General features: G+C 48.5%; 1 protein-coding gene across 1 annotated transcript in view; it reads left to right on the top strand.

Moving 5' to 3' along the window:
- The window catches only part of VILL (villin like), a 55,911-nt gene that overhangs the window by 6,759 nt on the left and 32,065 nt on the right, over window positions 1–17,087 (top strand). Inside the window, exons 2-4 of the mRNA XM_038392292.2 lie at window positions 6,487–6,568; window positions 11,374–11,448; window positions 16,575–16,771. Coding sequence (XP_038248220.1) covers window positions 6,500–6,568; window positions 11,374–11,448; window positions 16,575–16,771 — 341 coding nt within the window. The 5' untranslated portion in view covers window positions 6,487–6,499. The remainder of the gene's footprint in view (window positions 1–6,486; window positions 6,569–11,373; window positions 11,449–16,574; window positions 16,772–17,087) is intronic.

Genomic DNA, 17,087 nt, shown 5'->3' with positions numbered 1-17,087 from the left:
AAAAATTGTTCATGATACATTGGCAGCTTTATTCATCTCCGTGTCTGCTGCTCCCCTGGGACTGATCTGTATCCTGTTACTGAATCAATAATCTCTTCATTAGACACCACAAAGGGGCCGCTACCCTACCCTTACTAGAGGTTAAGTCAATCTTCATCTTTCTGTGCATTTGAAAACAATGCACCCAGCAAAAGGCCTGGAGAGTCCTGACACCAGTACAAATGTTGACACAGAGTTTGCACTAGGCAGATTCTTGCCAGTGGCTCTCAGTGCCAATCTCCTCAGAGGCAGGCCTAGAGAAAAATGTGTCCCTGTTCTGAACACACCCCAGCCTTGTCTGCTGCTTCTGTCTGCTTTGACATCTGGAGAGCCCATATCACTTCTTGCAGATACTTGTCACCACCCCACAAGGGCCCTAGCATGCCCAGAGATCCCCCGGGAGCGTGGGTGGCCAGGGGCAGGGATGGTCATGGGGAGGAACCCCCAACCAAGGAAAGTATGGTCTCCCCTGAGCCTGTAGAATGGCTCCAACACAGGCTATTGGCCAGGGCTATTGCTACAAGTATTCACGATTCATAACTCATTATTGGTGCAATGGGGGAATCACCCAAGTCACATGGTAGGGTTCCTGCTTTCTGACAGGATGGTGTCCAATCTTCTCCAGATCCTCAGAATGGCCACATTAGCTTGTCTAGTGTCAATCTGTAAGAACATTTCCAACTCTTACCTTTTCCCTCAAACATTCTTGTGTACAAAAATGTTTCTATAGGAGTGTTTTCGGGAAGCCAGTAAAATGAGTCACAAATACCATCATTCGTAGTTTTCATTCAAAGAAATGCTGTACTGACAAATACTGCAAAGCACCCCCAAAAAAAGTCTATTTGCCCAGCTTTAATAATCACATTGCAGTGTGGTTTGGGATGTTGAGGTCCAGTGTGCTTTGGTGTAAGTATTTGCATTGCCTGTGGGAGAAGATATGAGGCCTCCAAAAGGTGCCTATTATATAGGAACCCTCTGTTTTCCCACCCCCTGCAACCATCCTCCTCAATATCCGATGAAGTGAGCTGTAGCCCACAAAAGCTTATGCTCAAATAAATTTGTTAGTCTCTAAAGTGCCCCAAGTACTCCCTCCTTTTTGTTTCAGAGTAGCAGCCGTGTTAGTCTGTATTCGCAAAAAGAAAAGGAGTACTTGTGGCACCTTAGAGACTAATAAATTTAAATTTGTTAGTCTCTAAGGTGCCACAAGTACTCCTCCTTTTTGTGTATCTGCTTTTTTGTTTGAACGGGTCAGGCAAAAAAAAAATAGCCTCAGGGAAGAATGGTTGTTCAAGACAGGAGTCGACACTGACCAGAGCCCCAAACAAAGCAGACAAACCCACTGCTGGATCTTTGTGCAGAACATTTCCATATGGACTGCAGGATGATTTGTTTCATTCTGGGACATGCTAAAAGCTAGACGAGGCGCAAAGAGGGTGTTTGAGGGGGGGCGGTGCTCCACAGCGTGCTCGCGGGCTGGGGCTGGTTCACTCAACATCAGCACCGGTGTATTCAGCAGACTCTGATTTATATAGGAGTGCTCAGGTGCATAACATATATATGTGTTTGTAGGATTGGGGGTAAGTGGCCAACCAGCATAGACAGGGCGTAAGCAGTTCAACAGCCGAAGACAAGAATATCCAGTACCAACTCAAATATTACCTACAATCCTAGTTTTCAAATTGGCACAGGCTGTCAGAAAGCACACCAATGTCATAGTTTCCTAAGGCTTTACGACACCTTAGTCATTTTGTTTGGGGCTCTTATTGTCCGAGTGCTGTTGAAATACAGAAAAGCCAAGTAGCTGTCAATTCAGACTGATCTTTGGGTGTTTGACATGAAGCACAGATACCTTTCTGGGTTTTTCATTCCCTCAACATTCCATGAACCCGGAGAATGTGCCAGGATTTGAGACTGAATCTATATTTTTACCAAGTAATGCGCATCCCAAAATGAAAAAGTGACTGCTGGCATGTCCATTGAACTGTCGTTTATTAACCATTCTTGGGAGTGACCCTGACAGGTTAGTCGTCTGCTCCTTCCTGGAGTAAAATCACACCCCCACACAGTGGAGGCCCTGAATTTGGCGCACACAGCGATGTGATGCACACTATCTGCAGGGGTTGTTGGTATGTAGGTGGGGTGGTGAGTGCCGCTCACTATGCCAAATGGCAGTGAAACAATGAGGCTAAAACAGAATTTTTGGCCAAGTGGCTGAAGCTTCCTATGGGTGGAGCAAGAGGAGGCTCTTATCTGCTTCTGCCTTTTATGGCTGGCCCCTCAATGCTTGAACAATCCCTGCGCCACTTAGAAGAGCTGGGATTGACCAAGGACAGCTGCTATTGGATGGTGAGTGTCCTGGTGCTGCTCAGCGGGGAATGACTCCACTTCCCAGCCCCTGCCTTGCAATCTGGAGCTGGTTGTGGTGGCCATCCCCTCTTCTCTGCTACTGTCCATTTCCACAACTTGTATCGCCAGCCTCCTGCCATTGCTACTGTCACTGTGGCGTTTATAGGACACGTCTCCCCTCTGTGCGTTCACACAAACCACCCATCTGTGGGGATTGTATATGCATGTGAGGAAGCTGTCCCAGCTGCACCTGGATCCCTCCTCCATCATCCACGCCACGAGTGCCTAGTCAGGTCAGAGCCTCCAGACGTCACCTGTCTCTGGCCAAGGACCCATGTCCCACTCCATTCTGCTGGGAGGGTTTAAGGCTGCACAGTCCTCTACCATGCATTGTGATGTCCCCAGCAAACCAGTCTGCCTCACGACCAGTCCCTGTGCATTGCTTTCTCTCCAAGGGCTATGAACAGTGCACCAGCTGTTACCAGTTACCATGCGGCTCTTGCTCAGCAAAGCGTATTTTGTCAGGATAAAAAATAAAGCACAAAAAGCATTGACACGCTCACTCCACAGAACAGAAATTGTCCATCCTCCACAGTGGGAGTCTGGTAGGCTAACATCCCTTTCCTCAAGGCCTTTCCTTGGTCAGAAGGTCCTGTCTGTTTGCTGAATGAAAAGACAATCCCTGAGTCTCCCCACATTCAGCATTTCTATGCCCCCAAAAGCCCTTTCTATATTTCTTAGGCTTCAAAACCCATGCAGATCACCCAGGGGGTGGAACGGCTCTGGAGCTGTTTACAATCTCAGGGGTCATCACCCCCTACTGTTTTTCGTTCCTGTAGGAGCTGTGGTAAGCCCCTACTCCCGTACACAATCCAGGCCATTCACAGGAATAAAAATGTCACCGTTTTTGGAGGGGCACTTTCTGTGGCCCTCAGCAGCCAGAGGGGCTGGTTCTCCCTCTCCCCCTCTCTCTGCCCTGGCCCTGGAGGGGTTCTGTGCCCCCACTGATTGAGGGGACCGTACCCATACTTGCCCCCCACTTTGCGCATGCCACAGCAGACAATCACACAGAAAACATCAATACATTGAATACAATGGTCTTCAAAGATACTGCCTGGGGTTGCAGTATCTGTCGCAGAAGTGCCCAGCCCTTTGCAAAAAGAAAAGGAGGACTTGTGGCACCTTAGAGACTAACAAATTTATTTGAGCATAAGCTTTCATGAGCTACAGCTCACTTCATCAGATGCATGCCCTTCTCAGTGGCTGGCTTTTGCCCTTGAACAGGTGAAAATGCTCAGGGCTTTATGAGGGATACTTTTTCCTAGTGGCGTTTACTCATGTCTCTTCTCAGTTTGAGGGGCAGCCATGTTAGTCTGGAGCTGTAAAAGCAGTAGAGAGTCCTGTGGCACCTTATAGACTAACAGACATATTGGGGCATAAGCTTTCGTGAGTGAATACCCAGTTCGTTGGATGCAGTTCTCGTTTCATCTAGCGTTGGGCAAAACCAGTTTGGGATACAGTAAGAACCAACTTGCATCTTCCCTCAATCCTCACAATTAAGCCAAATGTCTAGAACTTTATAAATGTTTCCATACTTCCTGCTTGTGGCATAGACAAGACACGAGCACCTGGTTTTTGTGTCTGGACAGGGGTTGAGTTAATGGGAACACTCACACTGCAACTCACGTTAAATCACTAGTGAAGACAAGCCCCAGGACAGAAGGTCGTTTTCATGGTATTTCAAGCCTGACCACAAGCAGCAATAACCTGAAATCTCATGAAAATAGCTGATCTTCAGTGAGGTTGCTATCTCATCACTAAAAGAAAAGGAGTACTTGTGGCGCCTTAGAGACTAACAAATTTATTTGAGCATAAGCTTTCGTGAGCTACAGCTCACTTCATCGGATGTATTCAGTGGAAAATACAGTGGGGAGATTTATATACACAGAGAACATGAAACAATGGGTATTACCATACACAGCGTAACCAGAGTGATCACTTAAGGTGAGCTATTACCAGCAGGAGAGTGGGGGGCGGGGGGAACCTTTTGTGGTGATAATCAAGGTGGGCCATTTCCAACAGTTGACAAGAACGTCTGAGGAACAGTGGGGGGTGGGGGTGAGGGATAAACATGGGGAAATATTTCTATCACTACAAAAGGTCCCCCCCCCCGCCCCCTGCATCTGAGCTTTTCGATGCTAGTTCAAGCTGATTATCTGAGCTCAGCTGATGCCTGAGATCTTTTGAGCTAACCCGTTTAGTAAAGAGAAGTGAATATTGTCCAAACACCTGAGTTCTGCTGTGAGCTCTGTGGCCTATAAAGGAAAACATTTGATGCTCTGCCAAATTCAGATCCAACAACAATATTCTGTGATCTGATATATAATACATGCAGCTTAACAAAAGACCAGGAAGCACACCAGGGGCAGGACTGGCTGGCTGTAGTCAATGCAGGCCTTTCATTCAGCAGGAAGATAGGCAGAGAATAAAATGCAGTCAAGGTATTTTTTTTTTAAACTAATATAATAGTTAACTATGTTGTAAGCAAACACGATTTGGGAGCTAGAATGACACCACCACAGTGCTTTGGCATATGAATGAAAAAAGAGAGTCAGTGAGCCACATTATACCCTGCATTACTCCTGTTCAACCCCAATAACTTAACCGAGGGGAGAATTTGTCCCAAAGATTGTAAATACAGTAATGAACTTGCTGGTGCATGTGCGTTCTACTGCCATCTACTGGAGAGCCTGAGAACTGGTCACCTGCGTGTCATAGATCTTATACTGATACTACACAAAAAGAAAAGGAGTACTTGTGGCACCTTAGAGACTAACAAATTTATTAGAGCATAAGCTTATGCTCTAATAAATTTGTTAGTCTCTAAGGTGCCACAAGTACTCCTTTTCTTTTTGCGAATACAGACTAACACGGCTGCTACTCTGAAACCTGTGATACTACACAGTTTGTTTCAACTCCGTGGTAGTAGCCTGTGCTTACAGAGCAGGAGGATCTACATTCTCTGCCTCCTGCTGCTTGGATGTTCTGAATAACGATGATGACAATAAAGCTCCTAGGTGTCTGGGTTTGTTAGTGTTCCAGCTCAGGTATTACTTGAAATAAGTGAGGGGTTAGCCTCAGTACCTTGGCTAAATTGCATTCAAACTTCCCCCTGCAGTGTCTACTGGCTCTTGTATTCCTGTTTGCTTCCTGCTTAAACTGTTCTGCAGTGTTGTGAGTGGTTGATTAGCTGTTGGGTCATACCCCAGAGGTGGCTGCATGTCACTGGTGGGATTAAGTGAATTATCTGTCTATACACTGGGGAGCCTCTGGAATGAAAGACGTTTGATACATGGACATAATCATAAGAGTGCAAGTGCAAGACTTGGAGCTATTTTTTTTTCCTAAAGAGAAACACAGTCCCCACTGGTATTTGTTATTCCCCCACCCCCTTTGAATCTGTGCCTCACCAACCAACAGTCCAAGCTTTGGGCCAGATCCTCAGCAGATGTAAATTGATGTAGCTCCATTGGATTCGATAGAGCTATGGCGAGTTTCACCCACTGAAGATCAGGTCCCATAGCTTTTAAAGTTACCCTTTCTCTCTCCTGGGAATCGCCTATTTGTTTTACTCACACAAAAGAAAGTTGAGTTAGTGAAGAATGGGGGTGAGAGGAGATTCCTGGGTTTTGCATACAGCAGAAGCTCCTGTCTGCCCCACCATATAATACATGCTGTAAGAAGCTCGACAACTTGTAGGCAGGGCCAGCGTTCTGCTCCAAACTCCTCATTGTGCATTTGTGGGTATGATCCCCTGCTTATGTTGTGCCTGGCATCTTGTCTGACCCTTTGGCCCTGTTCAGTGTGGGGCCAAATCAGAGTGTGGGGCAGCATTTTATCTATCCTCATTTGAAATGACACCACAAGGTGAGGAATCAGAGCCACAGTCTGTTGTTCAAATGGCTAAATCCAGCAAAAGTCTGCAGAGACTTTTGTTCTTATGGATGAATCCACATTATAGGAGCCTCGCTGTCACTTGGCTTGGAGTTTTACCAAACTGGATAGTTACTCTACTCTACTCTTCTGCTTTCTCCCCTTCAGTTCAACCAACAGAATGACAGAGACTGACCCGAGCCTCCCCACTATTGAGAGAAAGCCAGGGCTGCAGATATGGACCATCGAGGTACGGTGAGAGGAGTGCATCCTTCACAGACTGGGGGTGTTTTACAAGAAAGAGATGCTGTGAAAATTGCTTGGTGAGAGAGGAAAGATGGTCTTGTAGTTAAAGAAGGAGGAAGACTAGGAATCAGGAGCCCCAGATTCTATTCCCAGCTTTATCCCACTCTGTGTGTAACGTTCAACTCACGCAATGGCTCTGGGCCTCAGTTTCCCCATCTGTAAAACAGGGATAATACTGATTTAGGAAACAGGAATGTTGTGGGACTAAAGTTGATACTTTATTACCATAGCAACCAGAGACTCCACTGCACTAGATGCTGCTGGTACACTCTGTAATAGACCGTCCCTGCCTTGTACAGCTTTCAATCTAAATAGACAAGACCAAGGGTGGGAGAAAGGAAGCATTACTATTCCCACATTACAGCTGAGAAATAGAGGATTTAAGTGACTTGCCCAAGGTCCCATAGCGAGTCAGTGGCAGAGTCAGGGACTGAGCCCAGCTCTTCTGAGACCACAAGACTATCTTTCCTCTTGTTCACAGCAGCACTGATATGACTGTAGACATGCCTGAGCCCTGTCTGCGCTAGTGGCTTAGCCTTGGTACCGACGGCCTGTTGCCAACTGTGACGGTAAGACAGGTGCTAGGGAGATGCTGCAGATGGTGAGGAGGCCTTACCAAAGGCTTTGCATTCGGTTCTGAATGTGGCTAGTGCCTGGCTCGGCCTGTTTTCCCCAGAAGGGTGTTCCACGGCTGCCCTTCTGCTGCTGAGCGTGCCCCAAACAGGAGCCCAGCTCCAGGCTTAGAGAACAGAGCCCAAGGAGCTGAGCAGAGACTTTGTCATGTAACTCTCGCTGGCAGGGGCTGTGCAGTGAAACCTGCTTGATGAAAATCTTGCCTCTGGGAATGATTGAGAGTCATTGCAGTTCCCTGTTTGTTCACGTGGCATTGCGCCATTTTCCAGGGGAACTGTAATTAAAAGCAAGTCTGTTCCCTAGGGACATGCTGGTATGAGGGGAAACCAGCTGGGCCACCAGAAAAATGTATGGCTTGAATGCCACGGAACCGGTGTGAGCTGCAGGCTCATGGTGCAGCTCAGCACAGCCGTGTGTGTGTGTGTGTGTGTGTGTGTGTGTGTGTGTGTGTGTAATGTTGGAAGGGGTTCTCCAGCTTGTAGTGCCCACCAAAGCTGCTTGTTAAACCCCCTCTCCCACCACCAAAACTTGAACGTAGGCCAGGGCCTGTGAAAATGCGGGAAGCTATCGACTCCTGCCTTGACCCTCAGATCACCCTGTCACAGAGCTGTGAGATTCAAGAGGCAACTTGGAGCAGGAGGTGTAACTAATGCTCTGAAGTATGTGCACACACTGATCCTTCCACCGCCTCGCCCATCCCCACCTTTAGTACGCTCGTAATTCTCAGGCTACATACCGTGAGCAGTAGAGATTTAGATCAGAGAAATTAGAGATGGAAATGTCTCTTAAAACCATCCAGTGCAACCACCGCGCCCCTTCCCCCCCACCCACCCCCATGCAGGCTTGGTTATTCATTCATTTGGCTTTAAAATGTCCCAGGCAATGGGGTCTCCACCATTTCCGCATGGAATACTAAGTGGATCACCTTGTCAGGCCCTTTCTCCTGGTATTCACCCCAGTCCTTCCTTTATGAACTTCATTCCATTCCTTCTCGTTAGACACGCGTGTATTGCCCTGAATATGTCACTTTCACCCTTCAGATACTTGTTGACAGGGGAGGTGAGTTATATGGACCATGGTGCCCGTGCTCCTGGAATATTCAGGGCCCAGGAGCCCGGGTCCACCAATGTTTGGGGCTGGGTCTCTCTCCCGGCCCCACCCACCATCCTCATGCACCTCTCCCAGCCCTGCCTGCTGCCCCCAGGTGATTTTAAAAGCCCCAGCAGCCCCCAGTCACCACCACCAGCAGCACAGCAGGGCTAAGGGGGCTTTCTGTCCGCCCTCGCTCCGCACCACTCCCGGAAGCAGCCGGCACGTCCCTGCGGCCCAGGGGGAGCAGGGTGCCTCTGTGTGCTGCCCCCACCCTGAGTGCCGACTCCCCAGCTCCCATAGCCCAAGAACTACAGCCAATGGGAGCTGCAGGGGCGGTGCTTGCAGGCAGCGGCACATGGAGACCCCCCCCCCGCCCCTCTGCTGGAGCCGCTGCCAGACGGTGTGAGGGTCGTTTTCAGGAGCTGCCCGAGATAAGCACCACACCCCTCACCCTCTCCCACACCCCAACCCCCTGCCCCAGTCCAGAGCCCACATCCCACACCCAAACTCCCTCCCAGAGCCACACCCCTCCCACACCCAAACTCACTCCCAGAGCCTGACCCTTCACTCCTCCTGCACCCAAACTTCCTCCCAGAGCCCACACCCCCTCTTGTCCCCCAACTCCCTGCCCCAGCCCAGAGCCCGCACCCAAACTCCCTCCCAGAGCCTTAGGTAGGTGTGGGGGGAGGGGAGCAGGACTTGGACCCATTTTGGGCACCACCAAAAATTATACAAACCTGCCGTCCCTGCTCATTGATTGTTGTTTTGAATCCCATGTGGTTCATTGTTTCATAGATCTTTAGACCATAAGCAACCAGTATATTGCATCAACTTATCTACAGGCCATAGTGTTTCACCCAGTGACTCCTGCACTGAGCCCAGTAACTTGTGTTTGGCTAAACTCTTCCCGAAGGGTATCCAGTCTTGCTGTGAAGGATCCAAGAGAGAGAAACCACTGCTTCTCTTGGTAGCCTGGTCTAAGGATGAATCACCCTCGCAATTGTAAAAATGTGTGCCTTCTTTCTAACTTGAGTTTGAGGCCCCTCTTGATTGTCTAGCACTGTGTTAATAAAAGGCCTGATATGGAACAAACCAAACCAGAACATTTGCCTGAGAAATTACAATAATATGCCCTTGTGTACATAGTGTGCAGTATGTACAGTGTACGCGGTCAATATCTGCCTACACCCATAGCACACGGAAATCAAGCTAGCCCAGGACTGTGCTCTATAAATAGCGAGTGAGTCATAAACCACACATCATTGGTCTGAATTTCAGCCCAGTGAGGTTTGCCTGGTTTCATATTCTTGTTCGAAGTGAACTGGAAAATTCAATGCAAATTTGAATGGAGCCCAGAAATCCATGCTGCCTGTTCTCTGCTCATCTGAGTGAGGGGACACAAGGAGGTTCTCAGCATGTGGTTTACTGACCTTCCAAACGCTAAAAGAAAAGGAGTACTTGTGGCACCTTAGAGACTAACAAATTTATTAGAGCATAAGTTTTCGTGCTAATTCTCTGCCTCTATGAAGCCCTCTGTCTCTTCAGTGTTAACTAGGTAGGTGCCAGGAATGCTCTATTCCGGGCTGTCGCTGCCCCAAGAGGTCAACTGCAGCAGTCAAATCCTCTGATAATGATGAGCCTGGATGCTGCTCAGGCCAACAGCAGGGTTTGAACTCAAATCTTTCAGCCATAAAAGTATGAAGCTCTGTCACTTGATTTAAAGGACTAAGGGCCTGAGTCAATGCCTGTTGAATCCCATGGGATTTGACCCAGGCTTGAAGCAGTAGGAGACCTTTACCTCTGCTGATAATCATAGATAAGATAAGGAGTACTTGTGGCACCTTAGAGACTAACAAATATTAGAGTCTCTAAGGTGCCACAAGTACTCCTTTTCTTTTTGCGAATACAGACTAACACGGCTGCTACTCTGAAACCTGTCATAGATAAGATGAGACATATACTGAGCATTGGGTTGCTTTGTTGTTTATTCATTCCCCAGGTGCCTCCCTGGACTGGGCACTGTACAGACAGCTAATGAGACAGTCCTTGCACTAAAGAACTTAGCAACAGCAACTCAGGGGCACAGTCGGGAATAGAACCCAGGTGTCCCAAATACTAGTCTAGCACTCGTCCCACTAGACCACGCTGCCCCCGAAGGGAAGCGGTGTACTTCAACAGAGGCTCAAAACAGATAGATCTATTTTAAAGGTCCATTAAATCATAGAGGGAGAATTCAGCCTGTACTTCTGGGCTTCAGCTAAAACTGAGTTAAGCTAGCTGTCCATCTTTATTAATCCTTGACAAATTTAGGGATGGATTTTCCTAGCTAGGGGACCTAACAAATTTGCAGTCGCTCTCTGATCGTATAGCGATGGGTGGTGTGTAAGAACTTTGACTCACGTCTTGACCTCTGTTTCTTTCACCCACCCTCCAATTCAGAGATGAAGTCCATTGGCTTGCTCTGCTCTGCACGTTAGAGACATGCTGTGAATAGAGTCTCCAATTCAGCACCTGTTGCTAGCACTATGCAAAATCTTAGAGCCTAATATTTTAAAAAGGTGCTTGTTTTGTTCGCACGTGGTTTACCCAGCTTGTGTCTGAAGTACAACAACTGGTCTGGAAGTAGCAAAGAATTTATATTTGACCTGCTGGGGTGTGTGGGTAGGTGGCTGGAGTCAGAATGTGCTGGAGTCTCATACTTTCTAATAGTGTAGCGGCAATATGTCTTTCTGCAAAGGTGAACTCAATGGCACAGGCCGTAAACAGCAGAAAGACATGATGGTTCTTGGAGCAACACTCTTGGGTGCTTAGTGTGAAATCCGGGCTCCCCTGAAGTCAATGGCAAAATTCCCATTGATTTCAGTGGGGCCTGGATTTTGCATCTTTGCTGCTTCCCTCTTTTGAGCCAGGCTTATGGCATATACAGAGGAGAAGAGGATACCCCATTTGTTACCCCAGCAAACTCACTGCTGTATCTTGTCCATGCCTTTTTTTTTTACTGTTGCTTTCTCCAATTTCTTGCAGAAAATGAAAATGGTTCCCATTCCCGAAAAGGCTTATGGAGGCTTTTTCAAAGGAGACTGTTACATCATATTATATGTAAGTCAAGCAAATGTCAGTATGTTTGGAAATGCTCTGCACTATTTCATTAACCTCCCTTGGACTGGAGCTGAAATCACTACTTTGCCTGGTTCCAGCAGCACTGTGGTAAAACATAACTTCTTCGCCATCCCATTAACAGCCTGATTTTAATGCCTGAAGTTGCATATTCAGTATGAGAGAGGCCAGAAAAGCAACAATGGGGGGAAAATGCATGAAAGAGACAATCATCTCTGTTATGCCCTCTTGAAATAACCCTCATGCTCTGTGCTCCTGCTGCATTCCCCACAGGGATCGCTAAGGTGAAGGCCTATAGTTTGAAAATTGACGAACTGGATTTTGGGTGTGCCAAGGGCCCAGTTTTGGCTACCTTAAAAAGGACCTGGTTTTCAGGGGTCGGCTGATCAGCCCTTTTCTTGAGAATCAGGCCCCTCTAAAGTGTCTCAAGTTGGGTTCCTAGAAATTCAGGCAGCCAAAATAACTGGTCGTTTTTGCAAAAGTAGGCCTTAGTGACTTGTCCACGGTCTCTCACACAGACCGTAGCAGAGCTGGGAATAGAAGCCAGGTCTCCTGCATCCCGTCCTGTGCTGTAACCACAGTATTGTGTAGTGGTAAGAAAACTGGAAGGGGAGTGAGGAGAGCTCATGAGTTCACTCAGAACTTGAGCCAGGCTCGCTTGCAATTTGACCCAGGCTACCCCAAAGGCTGAGGCACTTCTGAGAACCTAGGCTGAGCAGCTGGCTTGTAGCAGCAGAAGTGCCCTGCGTTCCCAGGGTGATATTCCAGGGTAATGTGCTGTACTGGGGCTTCTTTAATATCTCCCCAATTCTTCTTCATTTGCACAGATCATTCCAGGTTCAGAGCATAGGTGCTGGAACTAGAGGTGCTGGGGGGACTGCCACACCCTTTAGCTTGAAGTGGTTTCCATCATAAACAGTGTTTACAGTTTGGTTTAAAATTCTCTCAACTCTCCCCCTATATACATTGTTCCAGCACCCCTAGTTCAGAGGCCTCCTTAGGTTCACTTTTCCATTTGGCAGCTGTTCTGAGCAGTGCTCCAGGTTGCAAAGGGATGAAAGCCTCTTTGATGGGCTTAGCTCACTTCCTAAAGCGGGTGTGTGTGCGGGGAGGGATAACTTCTCTCCTTCCTCCATCACCCCTGCAACTCAGGTCTTATACTCTCCATACTGGGGAATTGCTGGTAGACCCGCAAGGTCAGTGGGCCATAGACCCACTCAGTGGTGAGCTGGAGCCGGTTTGCCCCGGTTTGCTGGAACCGGTTGTTAAATTTAGAAGCCTTTTGAGAACCGGTTGTCCTACGAGGGACAACCCCTTCCTCCCCCACCCCCAGTCCAATGTCCATAACCACGAGGGACAACCGGTTCTAAAAGGGCTTCTAAATTTAACAACCAGCCAAAAGTGGTGCCTTAGGCACTGACTCCGTGGGTGCTCCAGGGGCTGGAGCACCCACGGGGAAAATTTGGTGGGTGCAGAGCACCCACCGGCAGCTCCCCCTGTCCCCGTCCCCAGCTCACCTCTGCTCCGCTCCCGCCTCTGAGTTACGCGCCACCTCGCTCTGCTTCTCTGCCCCCCGACTTCCCGCAAATCAACTGTTTGCATGGGAAGCCAGCAGAGGGGGCAGCTGAGAAGCAAGCAGCGGCTTCGCGCTCAGGCCCAAGGAGGCGGAGCAGAGGGGAGCTGGGGCAGGGGGGGCACAAAGGGAGCCCCCTGCGCCGCAGCAGGTAACCTGAGGGGCGCGCAGGGGAACCGCTCCCCACTCCAGCTCACCTCCGCCTCCCTGGGCCTGAGTGCGAAGCCGCCACTTGCTTCTCAGCCCTCCCTGGCTTCCCGCATGAACAGCTGAGTTGCGAGAACTGGGAGGGGGGGCAGAAAAGCAAAGCAGGGCGGTGCATTCAGGGGCAAAGTCAAGCTGGGGCCGGGCATGGGGCGGGGCGGGGAGCTGCCAGTGGGTGCTCTGCACCCACCAAATTCTCCCCGTGGGGGCTCCAGCCCCGGAGCACCATCAGAGTCGGCACCTAAGGTGCCACTTTTGATGTGATTGGTGGGGGGAGCAGCTGCTCCCCCACTAGCTACGCTACCCCGCCTCTAGGAGCCAGAGGGACCTGCCAAATGCTTCCTGGAAGCTGCCCCAGGTAAGCACTGCTGGGACTCCCAATCTTGCCCCCCCCCCGGCAGGTCCCTCTGGCTCTTGGGGGCGGGGCGGAGTGGGCACCCACTACTGTGGCCCATGAGACCCTCCTGCCCAGTTCCGGGGGCAGTCGGGAGGGGAGTGGATGGGGCAGGGATCCCGGGGTGGGGGGGACTGCGACCCCCTTGTGGGGTGAGGAGGGAACCGGTTGTTAAGATTTTGGCAGCTCATCACTGGATCCACCCCTTCTCTGCCTAGTCCTGCTCACATTGCACTGGTACATGAGGAGCTCAGACAGCCATGTTTTCCCCCCAAATCCTGCCCTGCCTTCCTTATGGAGGGGAAGCAGAATTATTCCTTCGATTTATACAGGGCTGGAGGTGGATTCAAATGGGTCTCTTCTTCCCACCCATCAGGCTGATCAGCTGCACATGGACTAAGCCCAGGTTTATTTGATGGAGGAGTGTTTGTAGCTCCAGCATTAGAAGAATCAGCTTGTTCATGCTGGGACATGTTTCACTTTCCAGGCCAGGCATTGCCTGAATACAGCCTGCCTGCTGCTCAGGGACTCATAGGGTGGCACCCTTGGGATCTTTAACAGAAGGGAAGGCCCGCTGTGCCCTGCAGCTAATCATATTTCTCAAGCAGATGCTTTCTGAAAGCAAACAGCAAGGCTGGCTAAGTCTCAAACACAGCCATGTGTGCTCAGAAATGAAAGTACCTAGCTGCCATTGACTTGAATGGAAATTCTGCATGAGGAAATGATGACAGAACTTAGCCCTTAGACAGCGATAGGGAGGAAAAGTGGGGTTGTGTTGAAGAGTTTGTCTACACTACAGTTAGTCACCTACGGCTGGCCCATTCCAGGTGATTCAGGCTAAGGGACTGTTTAATAATATAGACATTTGGGACCCTCTTACCTCACAGGGTCCTAGAGCCGGGGCACCAGTATGAGCCCGAATGTCTACACTGCAATTAAACAGCCCCTTAACCTGAGCCCCACATGCCTGAGTCCACTGGCACAGGCCAGCCACAGGTTTTTTAACTGCAGTATAGACATACAGATGGGCAGTAGACTAAGACTCAAGACTTGAGCTGGGCAGGAAATGGCTTTTCTCTCCCACAAAAATGTTCCTGTTCTTCATGGGGACAAAGCTCTGTGATCCTGGGCAAGTCACTTAATCTCACTGTACCTCCAAGCGTAATCACGCTATTACTTCCCTTTGTCTTGGGTATGGAGGTCGCAAACTGTTTGGGTACGGATTTCTCTAGAGCAACGAAGCTCAGAGCTGCTTGCAGGATTGGACATTAAATGGAGTGATTTCACTGCACATTAAACAGCTATATCTAAAGAAATCAAGTTCTTCTCTATTTGGGCTCTTAAACCGGTGCTCACCAATGTTATCTGAGCATTTTTCACAGAACAAAACAGATCAACAGAACTTAGCTTCAAACCATTTTATAAAATGAGTCTCTATTAGCTTTCCTGCACAGTGGATGATGGAGTTTATCATTATAGGTGATGAGAAATGCCAGCACCATTCACAAAACACCTGTCTTCAGAGGGCTTGCCTTTTCTCTTTAGGCTGTTTGGCTTCACGCAACTGGAATCACAACAGGAGATGTATGGGCCTCAAATTACATGGAGCTAGACCTGTGTTTGAGAGTCAGCAGGGTTTCACACACCATTTGTAGTCACTTTGTATTTATTGTGTGTGTATAATATATATGTGAATAGAATCATAGAAGATTAGGGTTGGACCTCCCCCACTGCAACTTGAGACCATTGCTCATTGTTCTGTCATCTGCCACTACTGAGAACAGCCGAGCTCCATCCTCTTTCAAACCCCCCTTCAGGTAGTTGAAGGCTGCTATCAAATCCCCCCTCCCTTCTCTTCTGCAGAGACATCGAGCCATTGATCACTACCTGTTGAGCCCGATGATCTATATTGCGTACAAAAAACTGCATTCAGTGAATGTTATTTAGGCTGCAAAATCAATCACTCAAAAATTAGGAAATGCCAGATGTACAGATGCCCTTGCAACTGTCAGTCTGCCACCTTGTACTCGATGAGCCGGGATCCTGTGGGAAAAACAGTGGGTGATCATGTAATTGAAGACTGTATCCTCATAATGCACATGTGTAAGAGCGTTTTGTCCAGGGATCCGAAAGCATGTAGGAACATTCATTAAATAACTAATAGAACACTCACCAAACATGAGAGTAAGGGCAGCTCGCAAGTTGCCGCTCTCAGGCCCTGATCTAGGATAGGGAGGGAAAGGGTGGGTCTAGTAGTTAGTATTGGTCTGGGGCATGGGAAATCTGGAATCAAGGCATTGTTCTGCCACAGGCTTCCTGTGTGAATGTAGGCAAGTCACTGAGTCTGTGCCTCCATGAACTGGGGATAATAGCACCTCCCTACCTAGCAGGAGTGTTGTGAGAACAAATAAATTGAAGATTTTGAGGCGCTCCGTTACTATGGTAATGGGGCCATATATCTACCTGAGACATAACAAGTAAGCACATGCCTAAAAATATAGGCATGTGCTTAAGTCCCATTAAGTGCTTGCCTGAATCAGGGCCTCCCAGCATTCTTTATGGCTCAAATCCTGCTCCCATTGAAATCACTGGCAAAATTCCCAGAAGCTTCCATGGCACAGGGCTGGGCCTTAGAAGGACAGCTTGACCTCAGGCAGGTTTTTGCATGCAGAATACTAAGGGTAAATCCTGTTCCCCTTGCTCAGGGGAAACTTCACTGATTGCAGGGAAGTTTTGCCTGAGTAAGAGCTCCGCGATCTGGCTCTCTAGTTTATACCAGTTCTCTTCTGTCAGAAGTATTATTCACAAGATGCTAATCACACTTTCAAGCTGGCTGGGTTCCTGAATTGCAGATCTGCATGATTCCACTGTGTGAACCCTCCCAGTGCAACGAATCTCACCCTGACCTCCTCTTTATACCGCTTTTGTCTTCCCAAGAACAAGAAGACCTCAAATGGCTTCACGACGGACCTGCACTACTGGATTGGGAAGGATTCATCTCAGGATGAACAGGGCGCTGCAGCCTTCTATGTCACCCAGATCGATGACATGCTTGGGGGGAGCCCAGTGCAACATCGAGAAGTGGAGGGACATGAGTCTGAGGCCTTCAAAAGCTACTTCAAAAGTGGCATTATGTGAGTGGAAATAAATGGAGACTGCCAGGCTGGTCCAAGCACTCAGGCTAGGCTGTAGGTCTGGTCAAAAACTTTTTAAAAAAAAATTTTTTCCCCCTGTTTTTGTTCCAAATTTTCCAAAAATTTCATCACCATTTTAAAATCTGAAACTTTTTGGCCAGCCTCAGAGCTGGTCAAAATCAGGGAAAATTTTCATAAATGCTTTCCTCAAATTTTTCTCCCCAATTTTTTTATTTTGGAACGGGAAACATTTTACCCGTCTCTACTAAATCCTTTGAATCTTTACTGTACATGCAGGGTAAAAATTGGATGGGCC

This window comes from Dermochelys coriacea, chromosome 2 (genome assembly GCF_009764565.3).
Source record: "Dermochelys coriacea isolate rDerCor1 chromosome 2, rDerCor1.pri.v4, whole genome shotgun sequence".
Classification (NCBI taxonomy): Eukaryota; Metazoa; Chordata; order Testudines; family Dermochelyidae; genus Dermochelys; species Dermochelys coriacea.
The sequence above is the reverse complement of the archived record's forward strand: the minus strand, read 5'-3'. Positions and strand labels throughout refer to the sequence as shown.